Raw genomic sequence first — 17991 nt, 5'->3', positions numbered from 1 at the left:
GTCTGCAATTATTACTGTGATGACCTGACCCTTTAGAGTCCAGGAGAGCAGTCTAGTCAATGATGGTGGTGTGTGGTAATCCGGATGATTCTGCACTGGCCCCCACCTCCACGGCCGCTTCTCTAAATGGCTGTGGTTGAGATATAAAAGGCTGTTGGGGAATAAGGATGATGGCATACAGTCTTGTGGTTCCACCTGCATCACATTTTCACACTTCCACAGTGAGTGTTTCCGTTACATTTTAAACTACTGCGCAGTCAACCAGCATCATTTGATATGAATATTCTATTTTTAAGAGTATACTGTATGTGTGATAACCTAGAAAATATTGGTATTTTTTATTGGTATTCATGTGCAGAGTGTCAAGAAAATATGAAAATCAACCTTTTTTTGCATTCTTCATTCTTGCTACAGCGGTAGCTGAGGAGCATGGCCTCCAGTATCCTAAGCCGCCATCTTGCTTCCTCTCTGAGACCCAGCCTTGGGTTGTCTGCTTCAGGTAAGAGGAGAGAAACTTGTATATGACTTACCATAGTAGATCTATCAACAAGGATGAATGCAACAACCATGTCTCTGTCACTAACAAATACAGTCATAACTCTACAATTTACTCAAAAGGCAAGGCACTCTGGGAAATATTTCAATAAGGCTTTACACGAAGCAGTGTGTTAATTTAACACCGCTCCGGTGTGTATATGGGTCCACAGACTCCACACTTTCAGTGTTGATTTAACACTGTGTTTTATTTTTTTTACACTGGAGAATTTGCTGTTTAGTGATAGGTAATGCTGGCTTCTCACATGCTATTTATTGAAAGATAGTACATATTCAACATTATGGTAATAACTAATAAGTTGAACACGATGACAATTGGAGAAAGGAGATTGTGGAATGTCTGGTGAGTTTCTGAATGCATAGCTACATTATATTGGATCTTAATTTGATCACCCTGTTGCAGGAGAATTTTCCTGCAATACAGGACACTAGGCTTCTGAAGTTTGTAATTTCCACTTTGAAAATGTCAGACTTGATTTTAGTTTACGAAAAATTGATCAAACCCTACAAAAATGTCAATGAATTATCCTGTTGCTGCAGGATTAATTTCCTGCAGTAGCATACTGGCTCAAATGAAGATCCTACATCTGTACTTTCTGTCAGTCAAACAAGCATCATGTCTTTGACCCATACTGGCCATTCAACTTGCCAGAACCAGACACAACTGGAAAACACAGTTGATCATTAATTCCCACCTCTGCACTCCTCTTGATCCCACTCCTTCCAGATTAATATCTAGCTTCCTCGTGAGGTATTTGTGATTTGCCGTACTGTCTTGTGACTCCCCACTGATTGGATGTGTTTTTGGCGTTGGCACAAAACTTCATAACTCAAATAACCCATAGAATCTCGTTCACATTTTCCATAGGATACCGCCATCAACAAACACCAGCTAAAAGAGTTGAGGAAGTTGAGTTTGATGGTCCTTGTATGAAGACTGAGGTTCCAGGGCCCAGATCTAAGGTAATTCAATAGATCAACTCTGGACCATCCCACACCTGGGACCAGACCTACTATGTTTATCACACTTTTGCAAAGGCAAGAAAAATGACACTATAAAAGACAGTTTTATGGGATTGTTTTTCATTCTCGTATGGAAAAAACAAGTGCAAACTATGCAGTAGCGCAAATGCTTAGTAAAACTGTCCCTCACTGTAATGTGCCAACTGTCCAGCAGTATTGTTGTCTGTTAGTTAGGGTAGCAGGGATGGTAAGGGGAACAATTTTTTTTAAACAATTTAAAACGGTCTATGAATGTTTGTGAAATATCTTGTGAGTATTAACATTGGCCAGGCCAAAGCTCTCAGGGGTCAATCAATTACACATATGATAGAAGAAGCCATTCAAAGCACTTTAAATTCAGGACATGCTTGTTTCTTAAGTACTGGTAGTATCCGTTCATCTCTACTGTTGTTCTCCACAGATCCTAGCACAACAACTGGCGATTCAGGTAAGAAATACACATAACACACTCAGATTTATATGATATAATATGAATGAAATGTCATGTCACTGCTGAAGGACAAAAAGAGAGGCGGTGAAGAGAAATGTCCACATCGTGAAAAAAGTGTCTTATTCTCCTTGACGTGTCCAGAAGTCATATCATGTCGGATTTGTACGATGAGTCATGTGTAACGGTACCAGTGAAGATAGCCTCTTCTCTGTCCCTCTTGAACATCTCTGTCCCTCTTGAACATCTCTGTCCCCCTCTACAGAGTGTTGTCCAGGTGAACTTCTTCTGTGACTATGAGGAGAGTAAAGGTAACTACCTGGTGGACGTGGATGGGAACCGCATGCTGGATGTCTACACCCAGATCGCATCCATACCCATAGGTGGGTATTCTATTCTATACGACCCAGAGTTGTTCCTGGTCAGGAAAAACTCTTGGACCACAAGGATGAGTCAAAGCACTGAAAGACCCAAAGACTTCAAATGTACGTTTTTCTCTCTGTGATTTCCAGGATACAATCACCTGGCACTCACAAAAGTCATGACGGATCCGAAAAATATGGTAAGCAGCAAAGTTGATCTTGAGAATTGAAAAACATTAGATTTGCCATTGATAATGTGTAACTGTTTTCTACAATCTGTGTCAGGGAACGTTTGTCAACTGACCAGCTCTTGGGATGATGCCACCAGAGCAATTCTCTGAGAAGCTTGTCAACGACCTGATGGCAGTAAGTTTGATATCAAATACACCTCGGAATATAACATCACAGCCCGTTTAACACTATTACTAACCATGCATACATTTTCTACACATATCAGGACACAGAGGACAACATTGGAAGTATGTGTTCTATGATACTGTATTGTGTTATCCCCTGGACTTTGTACTTTTTTAACGGATTCAAACCCAAGAATAAATGGAATGAAATCAAATAACTGAAGTGCTTACATGACTGATGTGCTTCCTCCCTTTGTCCACTAGGTGGCACCCAAGGGTTTCAGCCGGGTCCAGACCATGGCCTGTGGATCCTGCTCCAATGAGAACGCCTACAAAGCCATCTTCATCTGGTACAGAGTAAGGGCAGGACCATGGACAGTAACGCATTTATAAAGTCTATATTAAATATGGGCTGTATATATAGCAGGCTTTTACTCTATGTGTTTCTTGGAACAAGATGAGAGGAACTCCGGAACCAACTCCAGAGGAAGTAAGAACTAGTGTCATCAATCAGGTAGATAACTCACACTCCCTCACAACTCATTTTGTTATATAGGGCCAGCAGTTTGTCAGTCTGGTGTTCTCTCGTCCTTTTTCCAGGTTCCTGGCTGCCCTGACCTGACTCTTCTGTCCTTGATGGGCGGATTTCACAGAAGAACTCTGGGTAAGACTTTAATATGTACTTACATAGTAATTACTTAGGCTGATACAGTCTGACTAGGGTACTGAGTGGGTACACAAAGTACTTTCAACTGTGATGTAGGTCATTGCAATGCCAATACATAGGTTTTAGAGCCACGTAATATCAAGTCTGAACTCAAGGCTCTCCTATTCTCCCAGGCTGTCTGGCCACCACTCACACCAAGGCCATCCAGAAGCTAGACGTGCCGTCTTTTGACTGGCCCATCGCCCCCTTCCCCCAGCTGAGGTACCCCCTGGACCAGTTCGAGAGGGAGAACGCACAGGAGGAGGCCCGCTGCCAGGAGGAGGCCCGCTGCCTGGAGGAGGCCCGCTGCCTGGAGGAGGTCTGAGTCGCTCTCTATACAGTATCTTCTTCCTAATCTGAGCATCCAACTGACTCTCATCCCTTATTCCTCTCATCAATCCATTCCCCTCATCCATCTAACTTTCATCCATCCCTTTTGACTCGTCACTCATTCCTACTCATCTTCCAACTCTTTTCATCCATCTGAACTATCCTTTCATTCTCCCCCCTGATCTTCATTCTTGCCTCTATTCCTCTCATCCCTCGTTTAATCCCTCCCATCTCAGGTGGAGGACCTGATAGTGAAGTGGAATCAGAAGGGTCGGCACGTGGCGGGGGTGGTGATCGAGCCAATCCAGGCAGAGGGAGGGGATAACCACGCCTCCTTCGACTTCTACAGGAAGCTCAGGGGAATCACCAAGAAGGTAGAGTAAGGATCCTTACTGGTTATAGACAGAGTACAGAGCATCTGGAGGGATATGAATCATGCTGACAATCTAACTGATTTGATTCTCTTGATTGTTAATGAAAATGATCAAATTAATAGATATTGAGTAGAATTCCTTTAATTGAGGCTTGGTATAAATCACCTACCAAGGTGTGTTTTATCAAATACTTCTCTAAATACATTGATTGGTAAATAATATGAAGCTATCAAGGTACACTCATCTAGAAATCAGTACTTTACTGTGTAAGTACACTGTAAACAGTATTGTAATTACACAGGTCTTTAGTCATTTCAACCTACTGATCCTTGTGTGTCCGTCAGCATGGCTGTGCCTTCCAAGTGGATGAGGTACAGACAGGGGGCGGGTCTACGGGGAAATTCTGGGCCCACGAGCACTGGGGATTGGACGACCCCGCTGACATCGTCTCCTTCAGCAAGAAGATGCTGACAGGAGGATACTACCAGAAAGATAGCTTTCAGCCTGACAAGGTAGTGTGTATATGTGTGGTACTTTTATATCAACCTTTTAACCTTATTTTCTTTTCTTTCTCTTCTTCTCTCCTCTCTTTCTCTTCTCTCCTGTCTTCTTCTCCCATCTCCTCTCATCTCTTCTCTCTGCTTCTCCTCTCCTCTTTCTTATTTTCTTCTCCAGCTGTTCAGGATCTTCAACACGTGGCTTGGAGACCACACTAAGAACCTGTTTCTGACCGAGGTCATAAAGGTCATCAAGACAGAGAACCTGCTGGACCAGGCCAAGAGGACAGGCAAGGTCATGCTGGAGGGACTCTACGACCTACAGGTGAGTTAGGGTCAATGGTTAGGAGTCACTGTTAGGGGAGTGAAGAATGATCATGGTTTGATATTTACTGTGGTTGTGTTATGAGTAGAGGGAGTGTGGTCATTTGTAGTGTGTGTGTGTGTGTGTGTGTGTGTATATATAACATGGCATGCATCACCCCACTCCTCTCTCTTCAAGGATAAGTACCCTCACCTGCTCAGTAGAGCGAGGGGCATCGGGACGTTCTGTGCCATCGATGTTAAGGATGAAGACACACACAACAACCTCCTCCTCAAGGCCAGGAATAAGGGTAAGACTCTTAGCATGTAGGATGTGATGAATCCTCTAGGCCAGGAATAAGGATAAGACTCTTAGCATGTAGGATGTGATGAATCCTCTAGGCCAGGAATAAGGATAAGACTCTTAGCATGTAGGATGTGATGAGTCCTCTAGGCCAGGAATAAGGATAAGACTCTTAGCATGTAGGATGTGATGAGTCCTCTAGGCCAGGAATAAGGGTAAGACTCTTAGCATGTAGAATGTGATGAATCCTCTAGGCCAGGAATAAGGGTAAGACTAAGCATGTAGGATGTGATGAATCCTCTAGGCCAGGAATAAGGATAAGACTCTTAGCATGTAGGATGTGATGAATCCTCTAGGCCAGGAATAAGGATAAGACTCTTAGCATGTAGGATGTGATGAGTCCTCTAGGCCAGGAATAAGGGTAAGACTCTTAGCATGTAGAATGTGATGAATCCTCTAGGCCAGGAATAAGGGTAAGACTTAGCATGTAGGATGTGATGAATCCTCTAGGCCAGGAATAAGGGTAAGACTCTTAGCATGTAGGATGTGATGAATCCTCCAGGCCAGGAATAAGGGTAAGACTCTTAGCATGTAGGATGTGATGAATCCTCTAGGCCAGGAATAAGGGTAAGACTTAGCATGTAGGATGTGATGAATAAACTAAAAGAATAAGACTATCAATTTAGAAAGATGATCAAATTATTCAAGGCAATGCAGGACAATATCCAGCATAATATTTACTAGCTTAGTATCGATAACATTTACATTTACGTCATTTAGCAGATGCTCTTATCCAGAGCGACTTACAAATTGGTGCATTCACCTTATGATATCCAGTGGAACAACCACTTTACAATAGTACATCTATATATTTTTTTTTTTTGGGGGGGGGGGGGTTTAGAAGGATTACTTTATCCTATCCCAGGTATTCCTTAAAGAGGTGGGGTTTCAGGTGTCTCCGGAAGGTGGTGATTGACTCCGCTGTCCTGGCGTCGTGAGGGAGCTTGTTCCACCATTGGGGTGCCAGAGCAGCGAACAGTTTTGACTGGGCTGAGCGGGAACTGTGCTTCCGCAGAGGTAGGGTGGCCAGCAGGCCAGAGGTGGATGAACGCAGTGCCCTTGTTTGGGTGTAGGGCCTGATCAGAGCCTGAAGGTACGGAGGTGCCGTTCCCCTCACAGCTCCGTAGGCAAGCACCATGGTCTTGTAGCAGATGCGAGCTTCAACTGGAAGCCAGTGGAGAGAGCGGAGGAGCGGGGTGACGTGAGAGAACTTGGGAAGGTTGAACACCAGACGGGCTGCGGCGTTCTGGATGAGTTGTAGGGGTTTAATGGCACAGGCAGGGAGCCCCGCCAGCAGCGAGTTGCAGTAATCCAGACGGGAGACGACAAGTGCCTGGATTAGGACCTGCGCCGCTTCCTGTGTAAGGCAGGGTCGTACTCTGCAAATGTTGTAGAGCATGAACCTACAGGATCGGGTCACCGCCTTGATGTTAGCGGAGAACGACAGGGTGTTGTCCAGGGTCACGCCAAGGCTCTTAGCACTCTGGGAGGAGGACACAATGGAGTTGTCCACCGTGATGACGAGATCATGGAACTGGCAGTCCTTCCCCGGGAGGAAGAGCAGCTCCGTCTTGCCGAGGTTCAGCTTCAGGTGGTGATCCGTCATCCACACTGATATGTCTGCCAGACATGCAGAGATGCGATTCGCCACCTGGTTATCAGAAGGGGGGAAAGGAGAAGATTAATTGTGTGTCGTCTGCGTAGCAATGATAGGAGAGACCATGTGAGGATATGACAGAGCCAAGTGACTTGGTGTATAGCGAGAATAGGAGAAGGCCTAGAACTGAGCCCTGGGCGACACCAGTGGTGAGATCACGTGGTGCGGAGACAGATTCTCGCCATGCCACCTGGTAGGAGCGACCTGTCAGGTAGGACGCAATCCAAGCGTGGGCCACGCCGGAGATACCCAACTCGGAGAGGGTGGAGAGGAGGATCTGATGGTTCACAGTATCAAAGGCAGCAGATAGGTCTAGAAGGATGAGAGCAGAGGAGAGAGAGTTAGCTTTAGCAGTGCGGAGAGCCTCCGTGACACAGAGAAGAGCAGTCTCAGTTGAATGACCAGTCTTGAAAGCTGACTGATTTGGATCAAGAAGGTCATTCTGAGAGAGATAGCAAGAGAGCTGGCCAAGGACGGCACGTTCAAGAGTTTTGGAGAGTAAAGAAAGAAGGGATACTGGTCTGTAGTTGTTGACATGGGAGGGATCGAGTGTAGGTTTTTTGAGAAGGGGTGCAACTCTCGCTCTCTTGAAGACGGAAGGGACGTAGCCAGCGGTCAAGGATGAGTTGATGAGCGAGGTGAGAAGGTCTCCGGAAATGGTCTGGAGAAGAGAGGAGGGGATAGGGTCAAGCGGGCAGGTTGTTGGGCGGCCGGCCGTCACAAGTCGCAAGATTTCATCTGGAGAGAGAGGGGAGAAAGAGGTCAAAGCACAGGGTAGGGCAACATGAGCAGGACCAGCGGTGTCGTTTGACTTAACAAACGAGGATCGAATGTCGTCAACCTTCTTTTCAAAATGGTTGACGAAGTCATCCGCAGAGAGGGAGGAGGGGGGGAGGGGGAGGAGGATTCAGGAGGGAGGAGAAGATGGCAAAGAGCTTCCTAGGGTTAGAGGCAGATGCTTGGAATTTAGAGTGATAGAAAGTGGCTTTAGCAGCAGAAACAGAGGAAGAAAATGTAGAGAGGAGGGAGTGAAAAGATGCCAGGTCCGCAGGGAGGCTAGTTTTCCTCCATTTCCGCTCGGCTGCCCGGAACCCTGTTCTGTGAGCTCGCAATGAGTCGTAAAGCCACGGAGCAGGAGGGGAGGACCGAGCCGGCCGGGAGGATAGGGGACATAGAGAGTCAAAGGATACAGAAAGGGAGGAGAGCATGGTTGAGGAAGCAGAATCAGGAGATTGGTTGGAGAAGGATTGAGCAGAGGGAAGAGATGATAGGATGGAAGAGGAGAGAGTAGCAGACCATATCACTTACATTCAGTAGTACTATCAAGTGAATCGTTTATTTGTTAGTAAAGAATGCTTACTATTTATGATGTTGTTTTCTTGTTCCAGGTGTGGTTCTAGGGACTGTGGAACCCAGTCTATCCGGTTCCAATCAGCTCTGGTGTTCACGGAACACCATGCTCATCTCTTCCTGGATATCTTGAATGACGCGTCGCTGAGCTCAAGTAGAGTCTACACAGGAATCCAATGTGGCCCTGCTCAAACAGACCCCTACACTGTCAATCTGCAGAGAAGAGGTTGATCCTCCTCCAATCAATCAAATCAATCAAATGTATTTGTCACAAAGTGCTTTTACAGAAACCCAGCCTAAAACTCCAAACAGCAAGCAATGCAAATGTAGAAGCACGGTGGCTAGGAAAAACTCCCTAGAAAGGCAGGACCCTAGGAAGAAACCTAGAGAGGAACCAGGCTATGAGGGATGGCCAGTCCTCTTCTGGCTGTGCTGGGTGAAGATTAAGGGTATATGGCCATTAAGGCCAGATGGTTCATCAAGATGTTCATAGACGACCATCAGGGTATACACTCCTGTATATTACTGTACATTATTTCACTCCAACACGTTAAGAAAATTATTTCCATAATTGACTGTGGGCTGACTTTCTAAAGGTCAAATAACTGTAGACATTTTCTGTATAGTGTTTTGTGTACTGAACCTTAAAATAAACCTGGAAAATATTTTTGCTTGAATGATCAGGGTTTATTTATTGAAGGCTGCGAGTCTGAGCAGCTGTCCAACACAAATGTCACAGTTTCTTTTGGTCGCACACAGTAGTCAAGAAATGTGTCAGAACGGACCAGTATATGTAGGTAGGCATCTCTTTAGCTGCTGAATATACAACATTTCAAATGCTCACAACATAAAATACCCTTTTCACACCACTGTGTCGACCTGAACCTAACTGCAGGCTCAGATCTTTTCAGTACAGTTCCAGGAACTATAGTGGATGCTTGGCTGGGCTCTGTTCGGCTCAGTACAGCTTGGTTTGACTCTGAAAAGCCCTATAAAAACATCAAATCAAAGGCCCAAACACTTTCTCAAAGGCTTGCCTATCCACCACACGTCCCAGTCTAGTCGAGAAGTACAGCGTCTCAGAACTACTATATCGCTTCAACCTCAATATAGTCTCCCCTATGGAGTCCCCGGTGTCCCCCAGTGTCATAACGTCCGTCACAGGCAGATACACGTCCTTCCTGCGTCCCCAGAACGTCAGGTGAGACACTTTCAGCGTCGTCTGGGACTCATCCAGGTACATCATCCCGACGACGCGTCTGAGGTAGTGACTAGCCGAGTAGAGCATGACGGCGGCGAACGCCGCTATCCCCGTGCTGTAGCTAACCAGCAGGTACGAAGCATCTCCTTGGGAATACATGTAGTAGACGGGCGGGAGTAAGAGCATGGTGATTCCGGTTTGGAGCAGTTTGAGTCGGGAGACCGCTCTCAGGAGTTTGATGTGAGGTAAGGAGTAGATGAGGTTGTATTTTTGGGTGGATAAGTCAGAGTATTTGGTGAGAGTAGTGACGTGGGGGGATGGGGGTACTGGGTAGCTGTGTTGGATACTAGGCGTCCATCTTGGGTCCAGTCGGCTGACTACATGGGATTGTGGGCCACAGATTAGCGACCTTGAGCTGCGTCTCAACACACAGTATCCTCTGCAGTGGGCCAGCACATGGTAGGACAGCCGAGGGAAGAGTGTTGTAGACCTATGCTGTGGGATAAAGAGAGAGAGAGAGAGGGTAGGGTAGAGATAGCAGGAGAGGGGCAGAGGGCAACAGATGGAGACATGAGAAATACTAAAATACTTTGTTTTTGTTTAAAACTACAAGCTGTTTAGAGAGCGAGAAGCCATACAACAGAGAACCGATTATTTTTGCTGCATCCTCATTCATCCAATTTATTCTAACGGGATTCTGTTTTACTCTATTCTATATTAATGGCTATTCAACTGACAGTTAGTCTAATATTGATTCAAACGACAATAAGAAATAACTCATTTACCAACCATGTTAGCTGGCTTCTATCTTGCAAAATATGTGAGAAAACATCTCAGGAAGGTATCATTCACGCTGTTAGCCAGATGGCTAGGTCAGACCTTGAACTTTGGCACAGGAAGTAATTTACGCAATGTTCCAAATTATTCCAAGAGCAATTCCGCCCTCTTGTGGGCAGAGCAAGATAGGGTCAAAATAAAGTATTTCTGCAATTACTTTTATCTTTAATACTCATAAATATGAACAATAATTATTTTTTGAAAAGCATGATATTTATTGCTCAAGTCTTTAACATTTCTTTTTTTCCACAAAACTATTAAAACGGAAAGTGGGAGGTACAATATGACAGTTATGAGGCAACAATGTTGCTGTTTGATCATGGGAATAGGATGTTGTGAAACGACGCTAACGATTTCAAATATAGCCACTGAATTATTTTGTGTGTTGCTTCTGCATAGACTGAAGAAGGAAGGTCAAGACCATCTTCGGTGGAGTCCTGAGTTCCGATCTTCCAAAGAAGTGTCACTGCTTGCAGCCAACTGGAACACTATTGAGACATCTTTCCAAGCTTCGTTAAGAAATGGTAACTTTATGACAGTGTTAATGCACTGTTGTCTGTCCAACAGCATAGCAGAATTGTGAGTCAGTGACCGTATGGACTCGGCGCAAAAATGCTGCAACTCGGAGACGAAATCGCCCTATTCTCTGTGGTGTTCGCGTTCGTTCTCCTCGGAACACGGAGCCCGATATGGTCCACCGCCCTCACCGCCTGCCTCTATGCCTTTCTGATCATGTTCCGTTTTCCCCAAGTCCCGACCAGCCAGGCGAGACAGGTGCTTCGGCCCGCTAAGAACGCTGCTTCGGGTGGGGTGTCCCTAGTCGCTCACCGGGGTGGAGGGCATGATGCGCCGGAAAATACCATGGCTGCCATCCGGGAGGTGAGTCAGGAAGTCGAGGAGAGAAGTATTTGTTCAACAAGGATTCGTGGTTCTTGAAAGCCACAACATTCTCTCTCGCTCCCCTTACATGGCCTCCAGGTGATTATGGCAAACCTTCAGTCAGCATAGTGGAGATCCAGTCAAGAAAGCACCACCTTGCTTCACTTCATGCCATCTCCCTTTCTAACCTCGTCTCATCTCCCTCTCTCTCTGCATCTCTAGGCCCATAAGAACGGGGCGACCGGCGTAGAGCTGGACTTGGAGTTCACATCAGATGGAGTCCCTATTCTGATGCACGATGAGACTGTAGACCGAACCACCAACGGGTCGGGACCCCTCACACAGCTAAGCTTCTCTGAGCTGAGTAAACTGGACGCAGCCGCTAAGCACCGACTCAGGTGAGAGGAAAGAGGAAGAGAGAGATGGAGTGATACTGTAGGACAGCTCCGGTCCTGGAGGTCGCAGTGTGTGCACGTTTTTGTTCCCAACACTAAAACACATATTCAAATAAATAACTGATCATGGTTTAAATTGAGTTCTGTGCTTATTAGTTAGCTGGGACAGGACCAATGATGGCACGGTATATGTTATGTGGCTCCTACAGTGACAAGTTCCAGGGAGAGAAGGTCCCCACTCTGCAGGAGGCTGTGGAGGAATGCATCAAACTGCAGCTCACCATCTACTTTGACGTCAAAGGTCACCCAGATGAGGTACAGCCAATCAGAAGCCTCAGATAAAGATTTTTGTAAATATACACAGTTTCACACTACTGAGTACTTCTTTGTCTTCTTCTTAAGCCTAAGCTTGATAATTCTGTTGTTTGCTGTTTAACAGTACACTTTTAGACCCTCATGGACCAGCTAGGCCCGTTGAAAGCCTGTTGTTTTAGTCAGTGGTCCACTTCAGTTCAAGAAACTGAGAATTGAGAGCAGTCATCTAACTCAGTGGTTCCCAAACTGTTCCACTCTGGCCCCTCTTCCATCAGTGGGGGAACATCTTTTGCTGTTTTAAAGCGAATTTCCCCCAATTCTACACATTGTGTGTTCATGTCATATCTGAGTGACTCATACAATAAGAAAATTCTGACAAGTTATAACTATCTCTTTAAGGTCTGCAATGACTAACATGACAAGAGGAACTGATGATGCACTACCCAATTTTCGAAATTGCACCTTGTGCATTCAACTATTGCAACATTCAAGAGTAAGTTTAAGGGGGGGGGGCACGACGCTGCAGCCCCTCTGCCGACCCCTTTGCACGCCCCCACAGTCTGGGAACCACTGATCTAACTGACCCCCAACAGTTGCTGGCTCACCAGTGGGTCTGAGAAGTACACATACACAAATATACACCCAGACTCTACAAACAAACAGAAAGTGTATTAATTACTTTTTCATGTTCTGTTCTTCTCCTCTCCTCTCCCAGGCAGCGGCAGCCCTAAAGGAGATGTATCAGAAACACCCTGTGCTTTACAACACCAGCATCGTCTGTTCCTTTGAGCCCAAAGTCATCTACAGGGTAACTGTGGACTGTTAGGTTGACAAGAGGATAGTAGTGGGCTGTCTGTCTATATGGGTACTGGGTTAGATGTGTCTATCTCTCTGTATGAGAGGACTAACAATGGATTTAAGTTTCCATGAAATGGCAGCCGTTTTCATTTCAGCTTCGCTATGGGAAGAACATTAGATTACAGATAGGCATTTGAAAGATTGACCTGATAAACTCGTTGTAAAATCCCATCTCTATTTCTCTCCATTGCCCTCTAACCCCTGATCCCAGATGCGTCAGGCTGACCCGGAAGTGGTGACGGCGCTGACCCACCGGCCATGGAGCCTTAGTCGGTTGGGTGACGGCACGCCGCGCTTCTCGTCGCTATGGAAACACCACTGGATGCAGGTGCTAGACGTGATACTGGACTGGGCCCACCACCACCTGCTCTGGAACCTCTGTGGCGTCTCTGCCTTCCTGGTGCAGAAGAACTTCATATCACTGTGAGTCACCGCTGTCTATTTAGAGTCCAAAATGGCACCCTAGTCCCTATAGCGTGCACTACATTTCAAGTTTTAATGTCATGTGCAGAAGAACAGTGAAAAGCTGTTATCCCAACAATGCAGTTATCAATATCAATGTAGTACTATAAAATAAATGAAGGTAGAACAAAAACACATAAGAAATGTAAGTAAGAAGATCACGAGAACATAAGTAAGCTACAGTTGAAGTCGGAAGTTTACATACACCTTAGCCAAATACATTTAAACTCAGTTTTTCACAATTCCTGACATTTAATCCTAGTAAAAATTCCCTGTCTTAGGTCAGTTAGGATCACCACTTTATTTTAAGAATGTGAAATGTCAGAATAATAGTAGAGAGAATTATTTATTTCAGCTTTTATTTCTTTCATCACATTCCCAGTGGGTCAGAAGCTTACATAAACTCAATTAGTATTTGGTAGCATTGCCTTTAAATTGTTTAACTTGGGTCAAATGTTTCGAGTAGCCTTTCACAAGCTTCCCACAATAAGTTGGGTGAATTTTGGCCCATTCCTCCTGACAGAGATGGTGTAACTGAGTCAGGTTTGTAGGCCTCCTTGCTCGCCCACGCTTTTTCAGTTTTGCCCACATTTTCTATGGGATTGAGGTCAGGGCTTTGTGATGGCCACTCCAATACCTTGACTTTGTTGTCCTTAAGCCATTTTGCCACAACTTTGGAAGTATGCTTGGGGTCATTGTCCATTTGGAAGACCCATTTGCGACCAAGCTTAACTGATGTCTTGAGATGTTGCTTCAATATATCCACATAATTTTCCTTCCTCATGATGCCATCTATTTTGTGAAGTGCACCAGTCCCTCCTGCAGCAAAGCACCCCCACAACATGATGCTGCCACCCCCGTGCTTCACGGTTGGGATGGTGTTCTTCGGCTTACAAGCCTCCCCCTTTTTCCTCCATACATAACAATGGTCATTATGGCGAAACAGTTCTATTTTTGTTTCATCAGACCAGAGGACATTTCTCCAAAAAGTACGATCTTTGTCCCCATGTGCAGTTGCAAACCTTAGTCTGGCTTTTTTTATGTCAGTTTTGGAGCAGTGGCTTCTTCCTTGCTGAGCGGCCTTTCAGGTTATGTTGATATAGGACTTGTTTTACTGTGGATATAGATACTTTTGTACCTGTTTCCTCCAGCATCTTCACAAGGTCTTTTGCTGCTGTTCTGGGATTGATTTGCATTTTTCGCACCAAAGTTCGTTCATCTCTAATAGACAGAACGCGTCTCCTTCCTGAGCGGTATGACGGCTGCATGGTCCCATGGTGTTTATATTTGCAAACTATTGTTTGTATAGATGAATGTGGTACCTTCAGGCATTTGGAAATTGCTCCCAAGGATGAACCAGACTTGTGGAGGTCTACAATTTTTTTTCTGAGGTCTTGGCTGATTTCTTTTGATTTTCCCATGATGTCAAACAAAGAGGCACTGAGTTTGAAGGTAGGCCTTGAAATACATCCACAGGTACACCTCCAATTGACTCAAATGATGTCAATTAGCCTATCAGAAGCTTCTAAAGCCATTACAAAATTTCTTGAATTTTCCAAGCTGTTTAAAGGCACTGTCAACTTAGTGTATGTAAACTTCTGACCGACTGGAATTGTGATTAAGTTAAATAATCTGTCTGTAAACAATTGTTGGAAAAATTACTTGTCATACACAAAGTAGATGTCCTAACCGACTTGCCAAAACTATAGTTTGTTAACAAGAAATTTGGAGTGGTTGAAAAACGACTTTTAATGACTCCAACTTAAGTATATGTAAACTTCCAACTTCAACTGTATATATGGTTAGTTCCAATACCGTATTTACAATGTACAGGGATACTGGATCTATAGAGGTAGATATGTATAGGGGTAAACATACTATATACAGGGTCAGTTCCATATTATAATGTACAGGGATACTGGATCTATAGAGGTAGATATGTATAGGGGTAAACATACTATATACAGGGTCAGTACCATATTATAATGTACAGGGATACTGGATCTATAGAGGTAGATATGTATAGTGGTAAGGTGACTAGGCATCAGGATATATGATAAACAGAGTAGCAGCAGAGTATATGATGATTGTATGTGTGTGTAAAGTCAATATAAATGAGTGTGTGTGTTGGAGTGTGAGTGAGTGTGTAGAGTCCTGTGAGTGTGCATAAAGACAGCGCAAAAAAATATAAACATTCAAGAGTTAACTCAGATTGTCTGTGTAGCCATTTGTTAGGTATATAGCAGTCTTATGGCTTAGGGATAGAAGCTGTTCAGGAGCCTGTTGGTGTCAGACGTTTTGCACCGGTACCTCTTGCCATGCGGCAGCAGAGAAAATAGTCTATGGCTTGGATGGCCGGAGTCTTTAATGATTTTCCGGGTCTTTTATTTTTTTTGTATATATATATTTTTTTGTACAATATAAAACATACACATACAAACGACAACATCAACTACATCACACCTGCCCAGAACCACCTGCTCACACACCCATCTCCAGCGCCCGCATCACTCCCCGCCACATGACCTCAAACTGAACCATTGTTTCTCTCTGTCGGCCACGTACTTTCAACATTGAGATAATAAAGCATTTAACCTTTCCATTGTGTTAACGACAGAGGATTGGTTGATTTCCAGTTTTCACACTGCCTGATATCGGTCCTGGATGGCAGGGAGCTCGGCCCCAGTGATGTACTGGGCTGTCCACACCAACCTCTGTAGCGCCCTGCGATTGAGGGCGGTGCAGTTGCCATACTAAGCAGTGATGCAACAAGTCAAGATGCTCTCAATGGTGCAGCTGTAATCTGTTCAACCTCCTGAGGGGGTTATGTCCATTCCCTATATAGTGCACTACTTTAGACCTCTATATAATGACATGATTCTGCTTGAAGGAGCGATGTATCCTCTGATGAAAGGAAATATTTGCTGCTCTAGCCCTTATGTACTGCTGCTTTGTTGTTACTACACGCCACAACGGTTACCCACATCGTTAGCTGTTTGAAGTGTACACGCCCTCAATAACCACTGTTATAGGGATACTTTGGGATTTTTATCTAGCATGCTAGCAGATACCCATAGACTTCCAGTCATTACGCTAACGCTAGTTAGCATTGGCTCACGAAACTACCTCTAACTTCCTTCATACTGGACACAGAGACATATAAATAGTATCCATGAGTTCATTTTGGGGGTGGTGGCGGCACCGTAATTGTGGAGGATGGGAACGTGGTAATGGCTGGAGTGGAAAGGTATCAACAACATCAAACATGTTGTTACCAGGTGTTTGATGTCATTACATTCGCTCAGTTCCAGCCATTATGATGTTGCCGTCCTCCCCTCAGCAGCCTCCACTGCACGAGGTCATCTGACTCTTGGGTAGTAGATAAAAGGGCTAAAATCACTAAGTCTCCCTTTATTACACAACATCTCATTTACATTTCACGTAACATGTATTGATTTGATTGGCCATTGATTCCTTATTGACTCTCTCTTCCACCCCCAGGGACTATGTTCAGTACTGGGCCCAGAGAGGGGTTGAGGTGGTGGGCTGGACAGTCAACACAGCTGAGGAGAAACAATACTACCAGGAGATACTCAACGTCAACTACATCACTGACAGCCTACTGGAGGACTGTGATCCTCACTACTGAACACAGTGGATGGACATAACACACAGAAACCTGCACAAAACACACACACAGAAACCTGCACAAAACACACACTGAAGTGAGTTAAAATCCCATATTGGACACATACGGTTTAACCCTGTGTTACTTACCTTACTGTGTATTGTATGCCCAAGACACATGATACAAATATTCAGTACAATACAATAGCCTTCAAATTACAGGGAGACTTCATTTAGTGAACAACATGTCTCCATGTTCACCTATGTACTGTAATAACCAACTCAGGAGTGTACCTACTGCACAGTTACATTTTAGTCATTTAGCAGACGCTCTAATCTAGAGAGATTTACACTAGTGAGTACATACATTTTCATAATGGTCCCCCGTGGGAATTGAACCCACAACCCGGGTGTTGCAAGCCGCCATGCTCTACCAACTGAGCCACACGGGACCACAGCTCGTACATATGTCATATTTTGAATCCATGACCGTTCCAAGTGTCAAGGATCTGTGTAAATATGAACACTTCATTCTCACACAGTGCAATAATGTGTTTTTCTGAAGGGATAGTCTAACTGAAACAAGGAAAAGTCTGTGGGCATCCAACCAGCCTTCCAATGAAATACTAACCTAATAAGATGCATTAACTTGAGTGAAATAATCTTATAGAAATGGAAAATAAACAAGGACAGTATGGATGAAGTATATTTGTTCAGCTTCTCTCTCTCTGTCCTTCTGCAGTGTCTACCATGTTGTTTCAACCCTCAGCCACAGGCTTTCCCCTCACCTCTTAAAACAACATAAGCAAAGTCTGAAGCCCAGGCTACTACCAGTGTTCAGTGACTATGGACATAGGTCAGCAGTCTCTAAGGTGCAGGTTGAGTACCTGGTGGTAGCCCGGCTAGTAACAGTGAGTAAAGTTCAGGGTACTGTGGTAGCCCGGCTAGTAACAGTGAGTAAAGTCCAGGGTACTGTGGTAGCCCGGCTAGTAACAGTGAGTAAAGTTCAGGGTACTGTGGTAGCCCGGCTAGTAACAGTGAGTAAAGTTCAGGGTACTGTGGTAGCCCGGCTAGTAACAGTGAGTAAAGTTCAGGGTACTGTGGTAGCCCGGC

General features: G+C 44.8%; 2 protein-coding genes and 1 pseudogene across 2 annotated transcripts; 2 read left to right on the top strand and 1 right to left on the bottom strand.

The window, feature by feature from the left end:
- Positions 1-396: 396 nt before the first annotated feature.
- Positions 397-5264, top strand: LOC115177918 (4-aminobutyrate aminotransferase, mitochondrial-like; annotated as a pseudogene).
- Positions 5265-8969: 3705 nt separating this feature from the next.
- On the bottom strand, positions 8970-10416 carry LOC115177854 (transmembrane protein 186). Its single transcript, XM_029738846.1, has 2 exons — positions 10295-10416; positions 8970-10000 (listed from the first exon to the last, which is right to left on the bottom strand). The coding sequence occupies exons 1-2, from the start codon at positions 10295-10297 to the stop codon at positions 9305-9307; spliced, it is 699 nt and encodes a 232-aa protein (XP_029594706.1). The 5' UTR covers positions 10298-10416; the 3' UTR covers positions 8970-9304.
- A 215-nt stretch (positions 10417-10631) lies between these two features.
- On the top strand, positions 10632-17584 carry LOC115177853 (glycerophosphodiester phosphodiesterase 1). The gene is made up of 6 exons (XM_029738845.1): positions 10632-11221; positions 11444-11619; positions 11826-11931; positions 12647-12739; positions 13001-13212; positions 16753-17584. The coding sequence occupies exons 1-6, from the start codon at positions 10955-10957 to the stop codon at positions 16898-16900; spliced, it is 1002 nt and encodes a 333-aa protein (XP_029594705.1). The 5' UTR covers positions 10632-10954; the 3' UTR covers positions 16901-17584.
- The last annotated feature ends 407 nt before the right edge of the window (positions 17585-17991 follow it).

Source organism: Salmo trutta, chromosome 38 (genome assembly GCF_901001165.1).
Source record: "Salmo trutta chromosome 38, fSalTru1.1, whole genome shotgun sequence".
Classification (NCBI taxonomy): Eukaryota; Metazoa; Chordata; class Actinopteri; order Salmoniformes; family Salmonidae; genus Salmo; species Salmo trutta.
Note: the sequence above shows the minus strand (reverse complement) of the source record. Positions and strands in the feature narration are given on the sequence as shown.

What these genes read in the sequence shown, in the direction of transcription:
- LOC115177853 (XM_029738845.1), top strand. Translation starts at nt 10,955, where the DNA reads ATGCTGCAACTCGGAGACGAAATCGCCCTATTCTCTGTGGTGTTCGCG. An exon ending in GCCGCTAAGCACCGACTCAG is followed by an intron (nt 11,620 to 11,825) that starts GTGAGAGGAAAG and finishes TGGCTCCTACAG; the next exon opens with TGACAAGTTCCAGGGAGAGA. An exon ending in AGCCCAAAGTCATCTACAGG is followed by an intron (nt 12,740 to 13,000) that starts GTAACTGTGGAC and finishes CCCTGATCCCAG; the next exon opens with ATGCGTCAGGCTGACCCGGA.